Source organism: Sorghum bicolor, chromosome 3 (genome assembly GCF_000003195.3).
Source record: "Sorghum bicolor cultivar BTx623 chromosome 3, Sorghum_bicolor_NCBIv3, whole genome shotgun sequence".
NCBI lineage: Eukaryota > Viridiplantae > Streptophyta > Magnoliopsida > Poales > Poaceae > Sorghum > Sorghum bicolor.
In genome coordinates this window covers 60,089,283-60,108,100 of record NC_012872.2, presented here as the reverse complement: position 1 = coordinate 60,108,100, position 18,818 = coordinate 60,089,283, and the positions used below count along the sequence as shown (strand labels likewise).

General features: G+C 45.2%; 2 protein-coding genes across 2 annotated transcripts; both read right to left on the bottom strand.

Annotated features, from left to right (window-relative positions):
* Positions 1,235-8,545, bottom strand: LOC8063089 (LEAF RUST 10 DISEASE-RESISTANCE LOCUS RECEPTOR-LIKE PROTEIN KINASE-like 2.4). The gene is made up of 6 exons (XM_002456133.2): positions 8,288-8,545; positions 6,925-7,961; positions 6,556-6,587; positions 3,713-4,626; positions 2,590-2,622; positions 1,235-2,438 (listed from the first exon to the last, which is right to left on the bottom strand). Exons 1-6 carry the CDS (start codon positions 8,301-8,303, stop codon positions 1,360-1,362), a joined length of 3,111 nt encoding a protein of 1,036 aa, XP_002456178.2. The 5' UTR covers positions 8,304-8,545; the 3' UTR covers positions 1,235-1,359.
* On the bottom strand, positions 8,374-11,581 carry LOC8063088 (LEAF RUST 10 DISEASE-RESISTANCE LOCUS RECEPTOR-LIKE PROTEIN KINASE-like 2.7). Its single transcript, XM_021456292.1, has 2 exons — positions 10,720-11,581; positions 8,374-8,387 (listed from the first exon to the last, which is right to left on the bottom strand). Exons 1-2 carry the CDS (start codon positions 11,579-11,581, stop codon positions 8,374-8,376), a joined length of 876 nt encoding a protein of 291 aa, XP_021311967.1.

The window sequence follows — 18,818 nt, the reverse complement described above, 5'->3', positions numbered from 1 at the left end:
ACAGCTGTTGCGGCTCAACTGTCTTACAGCGGTGTAACCAGCTAGCGAACAGAAACGAGCCACAGGCGACCTTGTACAAGACGAAAGTGACACATTTCCAAATGATTTCATTTCAGAAATGCTATACGTCACTCGCGTGTTTTACGCCTATCTAGCACATGGTTTTCATCCGCCTGTGCTTAGCCCGCGCCAACGCCCGCGACTCCTTCCTCCCTCGATTCTTTCATTTGACTGCTCACCAGCCGAGTGCTGCCACAACTGTTGCGGCTCAACTATCTCACAGCGGTGTAACCAGCTAGCAAACAGAAACGAGAATAAATTCACCGTACATCAGCATTAGGCTAGTCACAACGCAGATTTTATTTGCAAAATAAAGAGAGATAGATAGGGGGGACAAGTTTCATCTTTCATGCAAGGCGAAACTGCATGGGCAGTTTCCTACATCATGGAAAATAACCATGCGATACCGGACTAGAAAGGATGTGTTTCATTCACGCATGGTGAAGAAAATCTGGTGCACCTCGCCTCGTGTCCTGCCAGTCGCCCCCGCCCTGCATTCCATTGGCGCTTTTCCCTTCGTGCACTCCCTTTCGCACCTCAAATAGCAGTCGGGGTCTCGGGAGACTCGGGAACAACGACTCTAGCGTTGGAGAACTGTTAAGAGCAAATTTAATTATACAGTCCACTTGCTAGTTGTAAGATTTTTTGTAGCATTCTTCCAGCCCACCCATACAATAGTTAGCTATTCACTATTAATATATGACCCACTTATCTCTCACACAAAGTTTCTTGGTTCGTGTGCCTAAGTTGGTTGTAAGCTTTATAGCCTGCTTCTCTCTCTCCTCCATTCTCTCTTTCACCTCAGCATTTAGCCGGCGTACAACCTACTATAATACTTGCTCTAAACGACATCTGCATCGGCAAGGAGAAGATCCACAGCACAACAAACATGTGCCAAGGACGAAGTGAAGCTTGAGGGATTCCTATGGTGAAGTGAATTACATGATAATATGAGCTATTACACCAAGGTACATATATATAGCTTGAGGTTATATCATTAACCGACCAATAAAAAGAGATATAACACGCAGATCGCTCGTTATGGAATAACTACTTATGATGACAAGTTGACAACAAGTACTAATTAACAAAGCAACAGACATTAGAGTAGAAACATATGAGTAAAAACAGAAAAAGAAGAGTTCACTCTAAGACATATAAAAATCGAAGGATATACTAGCCATGCAATTCTATGAGTGACCTCACATTTATATTATATTGCCCATTTTTTGATGGATATACAACCTCAAAGTTTATAGCTCACAAGCAATAGCAAATTCGGGTGCATTCTGCTCATGATTATGAAGAAAGGGTAAGAGGCTTCGACGGCAACTGAAGGTCTTTTAGGTCACTCTCCAACATCTCAACTACCTGACTCATTGAAGGCCTGTCGATGGGCATCACTTGTACACACCACAACCCAACAACAATCATCTTCCTTACAACCTCACCGTCATCCTTAGACGTTTCAGAAGCATCAAGGCAGTACTGATCCAAATTATCATATATCCACAGAGGAAAATAGAGCTCATCGGTGCTCTCACAATTAGTATTATTATTTGTGGTTCTTGTAGACCCAACCATCTCAAGAATCATCATCCCATAGCTATAGACGTCAGATTTGCTAGTGACAACTCCAAATTGTCGAGAGAAAACCTCCGGTGCGATGTACCCAATTGTGCCCCTCGCTACACCAATGGAGATTGCACTCTCCTTTTGTACACTTAATTTCGCCAATCCAAAGTCAGATATCTTCGGACAAAAGTTCTCATCAAGCAGGATATTGTGGGGCTTGATGTCGAAATGCACAATTCTAGTCTTGCATCCCCTATGTAGATATTCTAGTCCTCTTGCAATGCCGACCACAATCTCGAATAGTTTGCCCCAACTAAGAGAATTCTTGTCCTCTAAGTGCCTGCTGAAGATAAATCTCTCAAGTGAACCATTTGTCATGTAATCGTACACAAGAGCTCTCTTGGAACCTTGTACGCAAAACCCTAGCAGAGTCACGATGTTGACATGAGATGTGGTGCTAATGCTTGCTACCTCATTCATGAATTGCTCATCATCCCCTTTCAACTCCTTTAGCATTTTCACAGCAACTAAGCGGCCATCAGGGAGACTGCCCTTGTAGACAACACCACATCCACCTCGCCCTAGTTGATGCGCGAATGATTTAGTCATCCGTTTCACTTCCATATAGGAGTAAATCTTTGGGTGGAGAGAACCATATCTTTGAAGGAAGGCTTCAACTCTTGGAGAAATGTGTGATCGTTTTCTCCAGAAGACGAATGAGCCATAGGTTCTCTTGTGATGCATGAGATAGGCCAGAAACAATAGGAGCACGAAAGCCATACTCGTTGTTGATGCTATTACATCTATAGACAGTGAGAACAAATAATAAGATTCAATATTTTGTAATATTAGGACTTGTGCACTATGCAGAGTGAGTACATATATACAACATACATGAAATTTTCAAAGTAGGTTTGTACATGTAATGAATGTAATAGTGTGTGTTTTTCTTACATGTTCTGATTTTCCTCCTTGTGATACCATGCCCTGCAGTGGAAAGTAGATGGAGATTGTTATTAGTTGTCACAAAAACACATGAATTTTAGAAATCTTTTGTCTATAGTTGTTTGAGTTTCTTGTTTCGATGCTTCTGGTCAACTTTCATAGACACCGTCACGACGACACCAAACAATTAATTGTTTTGAAAGTGTCTAGGAAATATCAGCAATACTGCTGCTTCTGTTTAATGCCCTTATAGTCACATGATAATCACCACGATAGCAAATCACCGGCCACCACCGGCCACCGGGAGTGGCCAAACGCTCCAACTATTTAAATTTTATGAAACATCGAACAACTTAATTACAAATACTAACCAGCCTTACAAGCTTTATTAAATTTAAAACATTAGGAGTAATATATGCATCCGCATGCTTAATTAGTGAGCTGATTGTGTCTACTACGTGCATGCATCTACTGTATTTTGAAAAAAAATATTTTAAAAATATCTGTTTTAACCGAAAAAGAAGGAAATTTTACTTTTCGAGAGAGGACTTTTTTTTTGTGTTTCAGCACATTTATTTTTGAGCTAAGATAGAAAAAGTCTTGCTGGGTGATGCATTGATGTTAGATTGAAAAATAGCTGCCAATTTTTGTTTCCACCTAGGTCTAAGATAATGCCTCTCTATGTACACCCTCTACTCTCAGTGTCAAGTAGGCTCAACACGTGGTATATAGCATCTAAATTTTGCTTATGGCCCACTGTACCAATGGGATGGCACAAGCACTTCTTCTGGACTCGTGACTTCGTATAAAATGAATAATTTAGGGTTGTTATAGATTTAATTTGTAGTGTGAAAAACCATAAGAGATGACCTTTACCCAACTAACTTTCAAGATGTGATATAGTAGGGACCGTACAACCACACATATCATCTGGGTCAACAAGCAAGACATCTACGGTGACTTTGTCGGTTTAACTCGGTTCTTCGGAGATGTTCGTAAGGGCTGAGTGTGCGTACGTGCGTTTATAGGGGGTAAGTGTGCACTCGTAAGCGTCTGTATGTGTAACTGGGTCTCGTAAAACTTGTAAAAAAAACAATACTAGTATGAGGCTGTACTAATAAACCTAACATACCGCAGTCAGTTGGCGTCGACCGTCCGTCGGGGCAGATGCAACTGAACGCCAACGGGCCGCCGCCTCCGGAAGCCGTGCTCATCCTGTTGTAGCTGCACCACCCACCGGAGCTTTCGCACGGGTCACACTGCGCGTCGAAGCTCCTGTCCCAGCTCAACTCGAACCCGTTCTTGAGCACCCTGGCGTAGCTGGTGGACAGGTTGGACAAGCTCGGCACGTCGAACAGCGCCGCGTACACCGGCACGGTCACCGTGCCACGGCAGGACCTGGCGCACTCGCTTCCTCCCGGCGGCAGCGCGGCAGCGGTGGCGGTGGCGCCGCGGAAGACGTACGATCTCTCCCCGTCCCCGGCCACGCCGCTGAGGCCGCAGCCTATCGGTGCGGAGCCGTCGAGGCACGTCGACGGCGGGGCGGCACCGCCGCCGCCCGCGCAGCCGACGAGGAAGGTGAGGCTGGCGTCCGACTTGGTGAACTGCACCCCAGACCCCGGCGCGACCGTCACGTTGTGGACGACGCTCGGGCAGTCGTACCCCGCGCGGGCGATGCCGGAGTCGACCACGAACATGGTGCGCGCGGGGTAGTTGATGGTGAGCACGGTGTTGTTGTTGGTGCTCAGCCGGAGCACCGTCGTGTTGCCGTCCACGCAGTCGAGGCCCAGGCCGGGGTAGCCACAGAAGGCGCCGCCGCCGTCGGAGAGGAGATGGAACGGGTAGGTGATGTTGACCTTGCCGCACGTGATGACGGCAGCCGAGCACGAGGAGGAACCGGAGGACGGCGCAGCAGAGCACCCACGCGGCGTGCCGAAGCCATGGATCAGGCAGGCTCCTACAACTACAAGAAAGAAGAAGCGACGACGCGTCATCACGAAATAGCAGAGTAGTAGTACTCCGTACTCCGTAGTCCGTAGAACACAGCTGAAAAATGCGCGCGAGCTTTATATAACCAGTTCCTATACAATCCAGGCCGGCCCGTCGCCACGTCGTGTGAACACGAGAGGTCCGGCTAGCAGACTCAGCGGCCACAGCTGTGTGGACGATGACAGCAGTACAGAACGGAGAACAGTAAGCGTCCGCGATCACGTGAAGGATGAACGAAGGTTAATATTGACTTATGGACGGTGTCAAATGCCAAAGCTTTGTCAAAATTTTTGACCAGAGTTTGTTAAATGTGATCGCTTTGTGATACAGTACGATTTAGGCCTTGTTTAGTTCCGGAAAAATTTCAGATTTTTGGTAATGTAGCATTTTCGTTTGTTTATGGTAAATATTGTCCAATCATAAACTAACTAGGCTTAAAAGATTCGTCTCGTAAATTACAGATAAACTGTGCAATTAGTTTTTGTTTTTTTTCTATATTTAGTGCTTCATACATGTGCCACAAGATTTGATGTGATGGAAAATCTTGAAATTTTTTTTAATTTCGGAGTGAACTAAACAACGCCTTAGTAATACCGCTCTGTGAGTTGCAGGCCTTCTCCTGCGGTCATGCCATGCTGACCTGGCATTTTTTTTTGCCCAAGTACCACTGTACCAGCAGTTCAGCACTGACCAACACCTCCGGTCGGCTTGATATGACGACCTTTTGTTTGCGACTTTAAAAAGTTTTTAAAATTTTCCGTCATATCGAATCTTGTGGTACATGCATGAAACATTAAATATAGACGAAAACAAAAACTAATTACACAGTTTAGCTGTAAATTACGAGATGAATCTTTTGATTCTAGTTAGTTCATGATTAGATAATATTTATCATAAACAAACGAAAGTGTTACAGTACCGAAAACTTTTCATTTTTCGGAACTAAACAAGGCCTTGGTTCACCAAGAGTAGTAAAACAGAGCTGACGTGTGCGCATGTTTATTCTCTGCGTGAGAAAATTGGATGGGGATGGCTCTGTCGCTTCGCCTCTAGGTCAGCTCTCCATTGTTCAATCTAAAACAGATAGGTCTACATCTAGAAGAAAAACAAAACAGGCTCTTTTTTTTAAAAAAACTGCAAAATAGATAGGTCAGCAGGAAGACATTCCGTATTTTCCATACCTTACCCACCAAGAGTAAGGTTTTGTTTAGTTCCAAAAAATTTTGCAAAATAAATACTGTATCACTTTCGTTTGTATTGATAAATATTGTCTAATGATGGGCTAACTAAGTTCAAAAAATTCTTTTCGCAAATTACAGACAAACTATATAATTATTTATTATTTATTATTTATATTTAATGCTTTATGCATGCGCCGCAAGATTCGATGTGACGGAGAATATGAAATTTTTTGCATTTTTTTTTAAACTAAAAAAAGCCTAAGTAAAATGGGCCAGCAACTAGTAGCCCACGAAGAAGAAAAGCCTCTTCTAGTAGCCCACGGCCCGTAGTGAAGAAGAAAACGAGGATAGAAATGTCGTCGGGCGACCTACTGGCTGCTGCTCTCGTCTGCTCTCGTCTCGCCGCATCCCTCTCGCTCCCAGTCCCCGCTTCGCATCTGCAGCCGCGCGGCACTGGAGTCCGGTGAGCCTGGCGATATCTGCCTGGACTCAGGCGAAGGCAATCTATCTGGGCCAGGCGGGGCGGCAGCACCAGTTCGGCCGACGCCGACTTTTGGCATCTCTGGACTGCATTGCTCCTTTTTGGCCAATCCGACTTCGGCAACAGGTAACCCCTGCGCCTATAGATCCCTGATGTCCGATTATCATTTCAAGTATTCTATATATATGAACTATGCGACGTAGTTCTGATCTGAGTGGTCAACGGGGATTTTACTTGTCATATGTAGTTTGCTGTTTGCATTGTATTTCGAAGGATGTGAAGGCATCTTAATGCACTTGTCCAATGAGTTGTGCATATTGGCACAGAAGAGAGCTGTACTTGTAGCAAGTAGCAACCTACATTAATACCATCACACAAGGTTGTACGAGCACACTGCGGTTAAAAGATTCCCATTGCTGGTTAGTTTTTACAATCCAAAAACACACTTCGATGAATGCATTAAATTATGCTGGCTGCGAGTCTTGTTTGTTTGGCTGCATGCGGATTTGTTGTGAGAGAAAAACACCGCTGAATGGCTGACAGATTCGGCTGATAAGCTTAAGCAAACAAGGCCTTTTCCCTCAGGCAACACTGCGAATAAAGAATATCATTTCCTCCAATTATTTTTGGGAGGGGAGAGGGGGGATAGCATTATTAATAGTAAGATACTGTTGATCATCAAATCTGGATCACTTTTGGTGGCAGCTCAAGATTACTTGTGCTTCCTTCTAGCATCTCAACGACTTTAGTCATTGTTGGACGATCGGTTGGTATAGCTTGTATACACCACAAACCTACCACTATCATCTTTCTCACGAGCTCTGTGGTCTCACTGTTAACCTCAGAAGCACTGATACAGTAGTCATCCAAATGTTCATAAATCCACTGAGGGAAATATTGGCTGCTAGATTCACTATCTGCATTCATATTTTTGTCCCTTGCCCCAACCATCTCAAGGACCATCATTCCATAACTATAGACATCTGACTTGCTACTGACTGTTCCGAATTGCTTGGAGAAAACCTCAGGTGCAATGTAGCCTATTGTTCCTCTTGCACCGGCAATGGAAATGGCACTCTCTTTATTTGGGCATAGTTTGGCTAATCCAAAATCAGAAATCTTGGGACAGAAATCATGATCTAATAAAATGTTGTGGGGTTTGATATCAAAATGCACTATGCGAGTATTGCATCCGCGGTGGAGATATTCAAGTCCTCTAGCGATGCCAATTGCTATGTCAAATAATTTCTCCCAACCTAGAGAATTTTGGTTGTTCATGTTGCTATTGAAGGCATACCTTTCAAGTGAACCATTAGGCATGTACTCATAGATGAGTGCCCTTTTGGATCCTTCCAAGCAAAATCCTATGAGCATAACAACATTGACATGTGAAGTTCTGCTAATGCTGGACACCTCATTCATGAATTCCTCCCCATCACCCTTGGGGTCCTTTAGCATCTTGACTGCTACCTGACCGCCGTCCGAGAGGCTGCCTCTGTATACATCACCAAAACCACCTTGTCCTAGCTTTTCAGAAAAAGACATTGTCATTCTTTTTACTTCTGCATAAGTGTATCTTTTTGTATGTAGGTTTCCATTCTTTTGCAGAAAGGACTTGATCATTGGTTCTTCCTTCCGTTTAATGCAGAGCAAACCATATTTGCGAGCCAGGAATAGTGCGGGGATAAGTAGACACAGAAGTAGAAGGGACAATGTGCTTGCAATAATATCTGCATCAAAAAGACATATCATCCGTTGTCCAATTTGCAAAGTTATTTATAGTTTTACTTTTTTTTTCTTCTAGGGACTGACAAATATATTTCCTATTGTGTTTATTGGTCCATGGACTATAAAATATTTGTTTGCTAATTGTTTATCTCAGAACATGAGCTGCCCTTAATTTTCATGCCTTTTATCTTATATATATATATCTATCCGATTAGATGAGAATAGATACTGACTAGGCATATTAGACTAAAAAGGAGGTTTGGTAAAAGATGAGCATATAAATATAAACAACTAAAGAGAGAACGATGAAAGCGAAGCCGGTCCTTACACATTTTATATCCCATTGGATGCCCTGCAAAGCAAATAGGCTAATAAGTAGGCAGAAATACCATATGTACAAACATATTAGAGGGCTTACAGTACTGGACCTACAATATATTATGCCTAATCAGAGGCAGAACGATTAAGGCCTTGTTTAATTCACCTCAAAAACCAAAAAATTTTCAAGATTTCTCGTCACATCGAATCTTGCGGCATATGCATAGAACATTAAATATAGATGAAAACAAAAACTAATTGCACAGCTTGTTTGTAAATCGCGAGACGAATCTTTTAAGCCTAGTTACTCCATGATTGGACCATGTTTATCAAATAAAAACAAAAGTGCTACAGTGTCAAAATCCGAAAGCTTTTTGGATCTAAACAAGGCCTAAGACCTAAGAGTTTGAACTAGGGGGCGTGTATATAAGGCTTAAGTACGTAGTTGCCTTCAAATCAAATGGTAGACAACTATATAATGGTTTGAAGTTTGAGAAGTAACAATTGCACAACTAGTACTTGCTTTTGAAAAAGATTAACGAGCCATCATCTTTCTCGCTGCATCAATGGCGTTGCAATCCGGAAGAAGGATTTTTTTTATTGGAACACATTAAAAGGTACTCCAAGATCTTCTTAAAACAACTCACAATTTTTTTTTTGGTAAAAAGTAGCCTTTCAAGTTGTGGACGTCTTGGTGAACAGAGCTTCCACAACACATTGCGTCCAGATTGGGTGAAGAATCGGTCAAATACTAAATGGTAAGACCATCCCCAACCGTTTTGCAAATAGGCTTTGCATTCATTTATTTACAAAAAAGTCTTAAAAACACCTATCCAACGGCTTGGCATTTGGACTTTGCAATTTTGTTAACATGGCAAAAAGAGGGAAAGAATTGGCATATATGCCAAGCCTTTTCACACTTGGCATTGGGAAACTGGCGCGAAGTCCGCGCGCGGCTGCGGGTTGAGGTCGCGTGAGTTTGGCGACATCCCGCCGCTACTTTCCTACGAACTGCCCATCGGTCTTCCATCAACGCCAGATACTCCATCGATGCCCTCCCATTTGTTTGTGTTTTTGCCTATCAGTCTTCTATCAACGCGAGGTACTCCATCGATGCCCTTCGGACCGTTTTTGCCGGCAAAGACTCCAGCCGCCAAACTCCGAGCGGCCATGCACAAACGTCGTGACCTCAGCGCCTCGGCGGGAATAAATTTGCCACGAACATTCACCCGACACGCGGGGAGGAGAAAAGCTCGGCAAAAAAATTGTGTGGGTCCATAATTTTCTTTTTTTGCCAAGTGATTAATGCCAAACCGTTGGAGATTGCCTCTTTTCACTTTTGCCATATTTTTTTGAGACTTGGCAAACTCCCTCATTTGCCAAACCAATTATGCAAAACGGTTGTGGATGCTCGTACACTTGTCGTTTAGCCAATATTCAAGGTAAATGGGCACAGACGGGCAAAACACCTTTTAAACGAGATAAATAGATGATTAAGGGGGTATTTGGTTAGGAGTATTAAAGTTTAACAGGTATTGTAGCATTTTTGTTTTATTTGACAATTAGTGTTCAATTATGAACTAATTAAGCTTAAAAAATCGTCTCGCAAATTATTCTCTAGCTGTATTATTAATTTCGTAAATAGTCTATATTTATGCATGTGTCCAACATTTGATATGATAGGCGGTAAAATTTATCGCCTCCGACTAAACAAGACCTAAATAGAAATAACGTACTACCGTGTCTTCTTCACCGGATCCACTAAGCTGCTCGGCGCTAGGGAACTATGGCGGACAAAGGCGCCGCCAAAGGATAAAATGTTCTTTTCGTTGGCCCTCCATCGGAGGCTTTGGATCACTGAGCGTTGCAAACGCCATGGACTGCAAGACAATGATGTGTGTGCGCTATGTGATCAGCATGTGGAGATGGTGAGCTATTTGTTTCTGGCTTGTGTCTTTGCTCGTCAGGTTTGGCTCGGCGTGTTAGCCCGCCTTCAACTGGTTGGTCTAATGCTGTATGGCGACCCTGATCTAGGTGTTTGGTGGATTGATCAACGGAAGCGGATCAACAGGCATCATGGCCGCTCTTCAACAGCTTGCTACTACTGATTTCTTGGTTGTTGTGGAAGGAGCGCAACACAAGGGTATTTGGGTGCACGTTGTCTTCTACGCATGGCGTTGTCGCCGCGATCACCACAGAAGGAGAGGAGTGGGCGGCCGCGGGCGTTGCGGCGCTTACAAGCACTGTGGTCGCAAAATTTGTTCCTTTGTAATCGCCTTTCTTGAAACCTAGTAGCAGTAGGTCTCTCTTACGGGTGCTAAGGTTGCTCGCCTTCACCACAGGTTTGTGTACCTTTTGTTTCTCTTTCTTTTAGCAATGGATGCCCTTAGCAATTTGGAATCAAGGAAATAGAGAAGGTAATACAAGACAAAGGGCTTTTACCGTCACGGTTGGTGCATTCCTGGCCGTGCGCTCGCCCGTCGGTGCACAGACAAGCCTCAAATTCCCCACCGCTGCTGTAGGCACACCGTCCACTAGATGTCTCGCACTTGGTGCACTCTTCGGGTCTCCGGCTCAAGTTGAGTTCCAACTGGAAACCCTGTTTGAGAACGTTCCTATACCCGTTGGTGCTCCACTGCGAATTCATCTGCAGGGAGGCGTTCTGAAGCACCGGCACTTGGGTAACTTGCTTGCAATCCTGCGATAAATTTTGGTAGGGCACCTCTGAAGGAATCACAAAAGAATAATCATCTACACCACCGTCGCTTGCACATGCAATCGGCTGGATGGTAGGCTGTCCAGGGACGGTGGCGACGGAGCAGTTGGCGAAGAAGAGGAGGTAACCAACGGTGTACTCTGAGCTCAGCCACAAGGTTGGCGAAACGGTGACGTTGTGGTCGACCCATGGGCAGCTGCTCTGATCATCGAGCACATCCGGGTCGACGAGGGAGATGGTGAAGCTGTTGTAATTGTAATTGATGCCCGTCACGTTGTACGAGTAGTAGCCTGTGTCGCTGCTGCTGCTGCCAAGTTGCATGGTGGGATACTTGTCGTCCACACAGTCGATTGCCAGCCCAGGGTAGCCGCAGGAGGAGTTGCTGTTGCCAAGGACATCTGCCGTTTCATTGGAAAGATAGAACGGGTAGCTGATATTCACTTTGCCGCATGCGTATGGTTGGAGCTTGCATATGGAGGGGTTGTACTTGTAATCGTCGTCGGAAGGATCGCCGCGGGAAGCGGCAAACAAGACAGCAAGGAGGAGCGGCAGCGGCAGCCGGTGGCGGCGTAGCGAGCAGAGGGCCATGGCTGAATAAGTCAGACGAGTGTTTCTTTTTTCCCCTCCTTCCCGTAGTCCGGTGGCCGCCGGACTCGGCTCTGTTTATAAGGCAACAACGGGCTGGGAGTCTTCTCGGATGGTTGGGTGGCAGACGAGGGCGGCACCAGATCGGAAGAGCCGTGCTTGACCATGACTATCTTGGCAATCGCTCCCACGCAAAGGTTGGGTACGGCCGATGACTCCTGCCTCCCCGTCGTTGTTCCGTCGCGGCTCGTGTTCTATCTAGAAGAAAGATCCGCGTTTAGCGTTGAACACTCGTACATGATCAGCATCAAGTATAACCGCAGGAGTACTCAGGAGTCAGGACCCAGTCCTCTGATCCTCCTGTCTGTGATGGGAACTTTGGTAGTCGGGGAAAGTTGATTCGATAGCCACTAATTCCAAAAAAAAAAATTGGTTTTGAGCATCTTAGTGTTTTCGTTTGTATTTAATAATTGTTGTCCAACTATAGACTAACTAGGTTTAAAAAATTTGTCTCATAAATTACAGCTGAACTGTGTAATTAATTATTGTTTTATATTTCTATTTAATTACAGATCGAGAAAGACTAAAAGTTACAACGACGCACCACGATCATAACACATTAGAGGGTAGGAGTGTTAGTGTTATACAACCGGCTTTGCCCTCCCTAGCATAAGAAGATCATGAACTATTTACTCGCTAATCATACTACATAGCCATCATCGGCGATCAGACGCGCTAGTGTGCGTGGCGCCTTGGTCGCTCTCCTTGTGGGTCTCAGAAGAGTTATCGCATTGTGTCAGCATACGAGGATTGAGTCGGTCGACGAAGATGCTGCTATAGGCATCCAGACAAGGTTGGAGGCCTCATTTGCTCGTCGAGGTAGCCTATCCGTTTCATTACCAATACATCTCCCCGTTTCAAAGTGAGGACGCGTGAAAACGCCTGAGCAACAATCCTCCTGCTACAAGTCAACAACTTTGGTTGTACCTCCATATCAGGCCGAGGCAGCAGCGGTGATGACACATTGTGTATGATATTTGCGGTGAATCAGTTTGACCTCTTGGTGGCGGAGCTCTCGCGTTCCTTGGTAGGTGTGGTCGTGTTCCTAGCTAGGGGTTGACACTAGGGCTTTGTGGGCACGCCCCGTCATTCACGATAATGGGTTGTCCCGTCGCGGTGGTTGGGTGGGGGTGGCCACATCCTCGCCTAGGGGTATATCACTGGAGCACGCCTCAGCCTCCACAGTGTGCCCCGCCCCACTGCGGCGTGATTGGTAGCTGCTCAAGCACCGGTGATAGCGGAGGCAAGCCTGTCATCCAACACTTTGCAGGAGAACTAGTGTCCATCAACGATGCTTCCTCCTCCTAAGGAGCGGTTGTCGTGGCTGGCGGACACCCAAATGCAGATGCTGGTGCTTTATGGTTGCCGGCTGACTCATCATGTATATTAGAGCATTTTGAGCTTCATGTTTTTAGATTGAGATTATGCTCTTTGTGATATGTCTTGTATGTACATGACGGTGCTTGTCGCTTAGGCTCTTTTTGATCACTTGATGCATGTTATGAGCTAAGCATGTTTTATAACTTGTGAACTTGACATAAACTTGTTGAAATCTGAAAATTGTTCACCATTGTGATTGGCAACTAGCATGTGTAGGATGTGTTGAGATCACTTGAGCTATCATTTATATGCTAGGTTGCTATGTCTCATGCTTTGAGTTATACACTTTCTTGGACAATTTGTAAATTCTTGTGCTAAAAATTGAAAATCAAGCTAAGTGAAAAGAAAAGATCGAGATGGGTCTGTACTGTCCTACGTCAAGGTATCGAGACTGCTTCCAATTGCACTTATGGATGAATTTGAGCCTTGTAGTGGATGCCGAGATCATTCTCTTAAGCTTGCGATTGTCTCTGGCATAGGCTTGGCATGGTCGATAAGTTGGTTTGATGGTACAGATAACCTCTCGCACTCACACATGTTTTTGACTAAACTTTGTGATATGCTGCAAACTCCGATAAAATGAAAATTTGATGAAAACACAAGTCTACAGTTAGTCTTTGACATGATGTATGAACGCTGCTTGGGGTAGTTCACCTTGTATACACTTGTTAGCACTAGGTTGATTTCCTGCTTATACCTGCTATGTGCTACTTTCAGTGGTGAACTCCATCTTACAATTGCTTAAAATTGATAAAAAATGCTTAAATTTCATATTTCGCTTCACTTGATCAGTTTGAGCATTTGCTAGCACTTGTACTTATTGCTATACACACATGACAGCACCACCTAGAGCATCTTTTCAATATGATTGCTAAACTCCTGAAGCTTCTGCATTTGTGCATTTCTTGCATTCATAGCATGATTTGAGGGGGAGTTGCACTCCTTTGGGCAAATCTTGATAAGTGCATGTGTCAACAAGGGGGAGAAAGTTACACACAAAAAGAGAGACATGCATTCATTGGAGAGAGATTGCATTTGCTTAGGGGGAGTTGCATTTAAGTTGCTTGTGCTAGATGTGTTGAGCCTTTGCCTCTTCTGGAGGGTCTAGTTTTTTTTCTAGCTTTTTGAGCTTTGCTAGTGGTGTTGAGCCCGTTGTCTCTTCTTGAGAGCTAGCTTTGTGGTTCTTGATCGTGTCGAGCCCTTGCCCATGTCTTTGGGGATCAAGCTTTGTTCATTTGAAATGACCCGTTTTTGGCTTCTCTTTGGCTTTTGGTCGTTTCAATGAACTCTTTGTTCTTCTCTTCTTTTTCTTTTCTTGTGCTCAAGCTATTCGTGTGAGTGTGTTGACAATGCACTCATCAAGGGGGAGATTGCGAACACAAGGTCGAGAAGTACCCTTGTGTTTCGTTTTGTGATGAGTGATTGTCAACGTGATCCACAAATAGGTTGAGTTGGTGACTAACATTACCATGGCGAAAGCTATGTGTGCGACATGTCTCTTGGCTTGTGGTGTTCAGCTGTGGAGCTCGGAGGCGGTGGTCGACGGCGAGGTGAAAGTCAAGTAGAGACGTGCCGTGCTGATGGACCTGGAGCGGTGAAGGACGGACGTGAGGCTTGGACTGACGGACCAGGAGGCCGGGTGACCAGCCGTAGTGGCTGACATCTGGGACATCGACAAGTGCAAGTGTACATGGGAGTGACCGTGTTGACCAAGTCAAGACGGCGGACGCGAGTCGAGCGAGGCTCAGGAGGACTTAGCGGGCCGGCCAGTCGAGGACGGCGGTGACACGTGTCGAGTGGCGGGGAAGCGTATGGAGTACGCTACTCGCGGCGGGTTTCGCGGGTTTGGGCCTCAAAACCCGAGCGGAGGTCCCGATGCGGACGGATGGCACGTGGCGGCATCGGTGAGATCGCTTCGGAGCGAGGCTACCGGTGAGGAGGCGCGGTGGCCGTCGGATTTAGGTCATGTCGAGTTGGACTAGAATGCCCCTGGGGCTAGCTAGTTCGCTCAAAAATATCTAGGGACATTTGGGAAATATGTAATATGCCTGATAAATAAACCGGGAGAGTTTCCCATCTCCCTATCTCTCTTCACCCATCTCTTTTCCACCGGTCTCCCACCTCTCTTCCTGAAGTTCCCCCGTAGGTCTTCTTTTTGTTTTTCTTCACTAGTTTTTCTCTTTTAGTTCCTTCCTGAGAGAGATCCCATGGACTGAAATTTGTGGTATATTGGGTGTGATTTTGTTTGGGAATGGAGGCCTTAACCTCCAGTTGTCCTCTGGACGGAATCTGAGCTGAGCCTGTGTTGTTTATTTTCGCGAGTTACTGTTCATCAGTTTTTCCCCTTCTTGATTCGTGCTTGTTTTGAGTTTTTCTGTGAAGTTTGTTTGGTCAGATTGATGCTTTACCAAGTGATGAACAAGATCACCAAGTGATTTGAGCTAATTCCACTCATGCATCAAGATCCAAGCAGATTTCATTTTTGGGGTTTTTTCTTGAGTTCTTGTCTAAATTTTTGTTTCTCGGTGATTGGATAGAAATTGAGCGATGATTCTTTCAGGATAGCTCACTGACTTCGTTGTGATTCTCTGTGCGAAATTTGGGAACGAATTCTTGAGTCTTGGTTCAGTTTGCTTCGATTTTTGTTGTTCGCTCAGTTTCCTGTTCTTGCGCTCTGTTCTTCGTGCTCATCGTGTGCAGTCCCGTGTCGTGCATTTTCCTCTCTCCAAATCGGCTCTGTCGGTCATCAGTGTCCTCGGCCCGAGCAAATCAGCACAGCTGTGTGCATGCCTTTTGGTAGGCTGCTCGTTGAGCTTGAGTCCAGACTGAGCAGACTTGGCCGCTAGTCCTTTTTGCTGTGTGTGGTTATCAGTAGCCAAGCTTTCCTTGTTCTCTGTGTTGGTTTGGTGTATGGATTGTTCTTCAGGAAAAGCTCTGTCCAATTTCCTTCCCTGCAGTTTCTTTTTGTTTGCAAGTAAACTAGCACCTGTGCACCTTCGGCCAGAAGCCAGGATCATTGCGTTCTTTTCCTTCTGTTGCTGAGTATCTTTTTTAATTGGCCAAGGTTGTTTCTTGGATCTCATGGTAGTGTCCAGCTCTTACCTTGTTTTGATTTCCCTGAGCACAGCTTCGATCAGTGCAGCTTCTGTGTGTTCTTAGTGCTGATACAGGAACATGTTTCCAGGACCAGCAATTTCATTGTTTTAGTTCCTGTGCTTGCGTGTTTCAACTCTAGTTCTGATCTATGCAGTGCTCCTAGGTGCAAGTGGCCCATCCGGTTTGATCCAGTGCTAGTGAGTTGATTGATCAAATTTCTTGCTGTTTTTTTTTGTGTATTTTTCCCAGTCATAATTTTCTGTTTCACTCGCAGTTTGGTCGTTTGAGCTCGGAACCTATTTTCGTCTGTTGCGTTGGTTTTCTTTTGTTCTAAGAAATTTTTCTAGTCTCTCTCTTTACTAGTTGGGTTGAATATTTTAGTTTCAGAATGTGTTTGTGCTTGGCGGTGATCTTGGGACAGTGGCCAAATATTTCGAAAGAAATTTGAGGCTCCCATTCACCCCCTCTGGTCGCCGTTTTCGTCGCCGTTTTCGCTCCTTCAAGGAGCGGCAGCGGCAGCCGGTGGTGGCGTAGCGAGCAGAGGGCCATGGCTGAATAAGTCAGAAGAGTGTTTCTTTTTTCCCCTCCTTCCCGTAGTCCGGTGGCCGCCGGCCTCGGCTCTGTTTATAAGGCAACAACGGGCTGGGAGTCTTCTCGGATGGTTGGGTGGCAGACGAGGGCGGCACCAGATCGGAAGAGCCGTGCTTGACCATGACTATCTTGGCAATCGCTGCCACGCAAGGTTGGGTTCGGCCGATGACTCCTGCCTCCCCGTCGTTGTTCGGTCGCGGCTCGTGTTCTATCTAGAAGAAAGATCCGCGTTTAGCGTTGAACACTCGTACATGATCAGCATCAAGTATAACTGCAGGAGTACTCAGGAGTCAGGACCCAGTCCTCTGATCCTCCTCTCTGTGATGGGAACTTGGTAGTCGGGGAAAAACTATTTATATGTTCCTATTATGTGCAAAATTTCTAAACATGTAGTACCACTTTCCTTATTCCACATCCCTCGTCTCGATAATGTCGATTTAGGGACACGGCAGCTAAGGTTAGGAACCATGAAATGGATCTAAACACAAAGTATGTATGATGTCACGAATCACCACCAAGACCAAGAACCACGTCTTTGGATGAAAAATGGAACGCAGTTTTTTTTTTTTTTTTTTGCCTTCAAGGACATATGCTCACACTTTCTCTACCACTAAATTCGCATTGAGAAGTGTGCAAACACACATCTCAAAGCAGATTCGCATTGAGATGTGTGTTTGCACACTTTTCAATGCGAATCCAGTGGTAGATAGAGTGGGAGCACATGCCCTTAAGGGCAAAATTAACTTTCCCATGAAAAATGAGCAATTGGAGTACTCCATACCACGGTCTCTACTCTCAGTCTCTCACTACAGGTTTGCTATTGCTCCAATACAGAGCTTGCATGTTGCTTCCCTAAAAAAAACTTTCAGCTTTCAGCAACAATGACATCACGTGAACTTCCCATTGGTTGACGCCATGGAAGCAAAGGAAGGTTTGGTCTTGGCTTTCCGCTTGATAATTCTAATTTTTCTTAAATACGTAAAAAGGTTTATGCATCTTTATATTAAGATTTAGAAACAATGAAAGTTACAACGATGCGCTACAATCGTGGCACACTAGGGTAGGAGTGTTAGTGTTATATAGTCGGCTTTGTCCTCCCTAGCATAAGAAAATCATGGACTATTACTCGCTAATCATACTACACAACCATTATTAGCGATCAGATGCGCTGGTGTGCGCAGCGCCTTAGTCACTCTCCTTGTTGGGTCTCAGAAGAGCTATCACATTGCTTCAGCATGCGAGGGGTTGAGCTGGTCGACAAAGATATTACTGTAGACATCCATGGACAAGGTGGGAGGCCTTGTCTGCCTGTGGAGGTACCCATCCACTTTATTACCAGCACATCTCTCCGTTTCAAAGTCGGGACGCGTGAAAACACCTGAGCAGCAATCCTCCTGCTGCGAGTCGACAACTTTGATTGTGCCTCCACATTAGGCTGAGGCAGGCAGGCAGCCGTGGTGACGACACCTTGCGCAAGATATTTGCGGTGAATCATTTTGACCTCTTGGTGGCGGAGCTCCCGCGTTCCTCGGTAGGTGTGGCCAGCACATCTGCCGTCTCATCGGAAAGATAGAATGGGTAACTGATATTCACTTTGCTGCATGTGTATGGTTGCAGCTTGCATATGGAGGGGTCGTAGTTGTCGCCGGAAGGATCACCATGGGAAGCGGCAACCAAGACGGCAAGGAGCGGCAGACGACGGTGCCATAGCACGAGACCCACCATAGCCTACGGGTAAAAAGCTGGTGCCTCAAGCCCTCAACTCGCAAGCGGTTTGTGTTTGTTGCTTGACGCTGGCCCCTCCTTACAAAACTATATGGCTGGGGATTCTGTCTGTGTGCTGCCCACACCATGGATGCCAAGTGGGGTTAGAAGAAGTTTGGTCTGCTGGGCTAACTTTCGTGGTGACTTAAGTTCTATCGAGAACGGATTAAACTCTAGTAGGAAGTCAAGATACGCCAAACCAGAATTAGGCCCTGTTTAGTTCCCCATCCAAAAATTTTTCGTCCATCCCATCGAATCTTTGGACACATACATGAAACATTAAATGTACATAAAAAAATAAACTAATTACACAGTTTGATTGAAAAACGTGAGACGAATCTTTTAAACC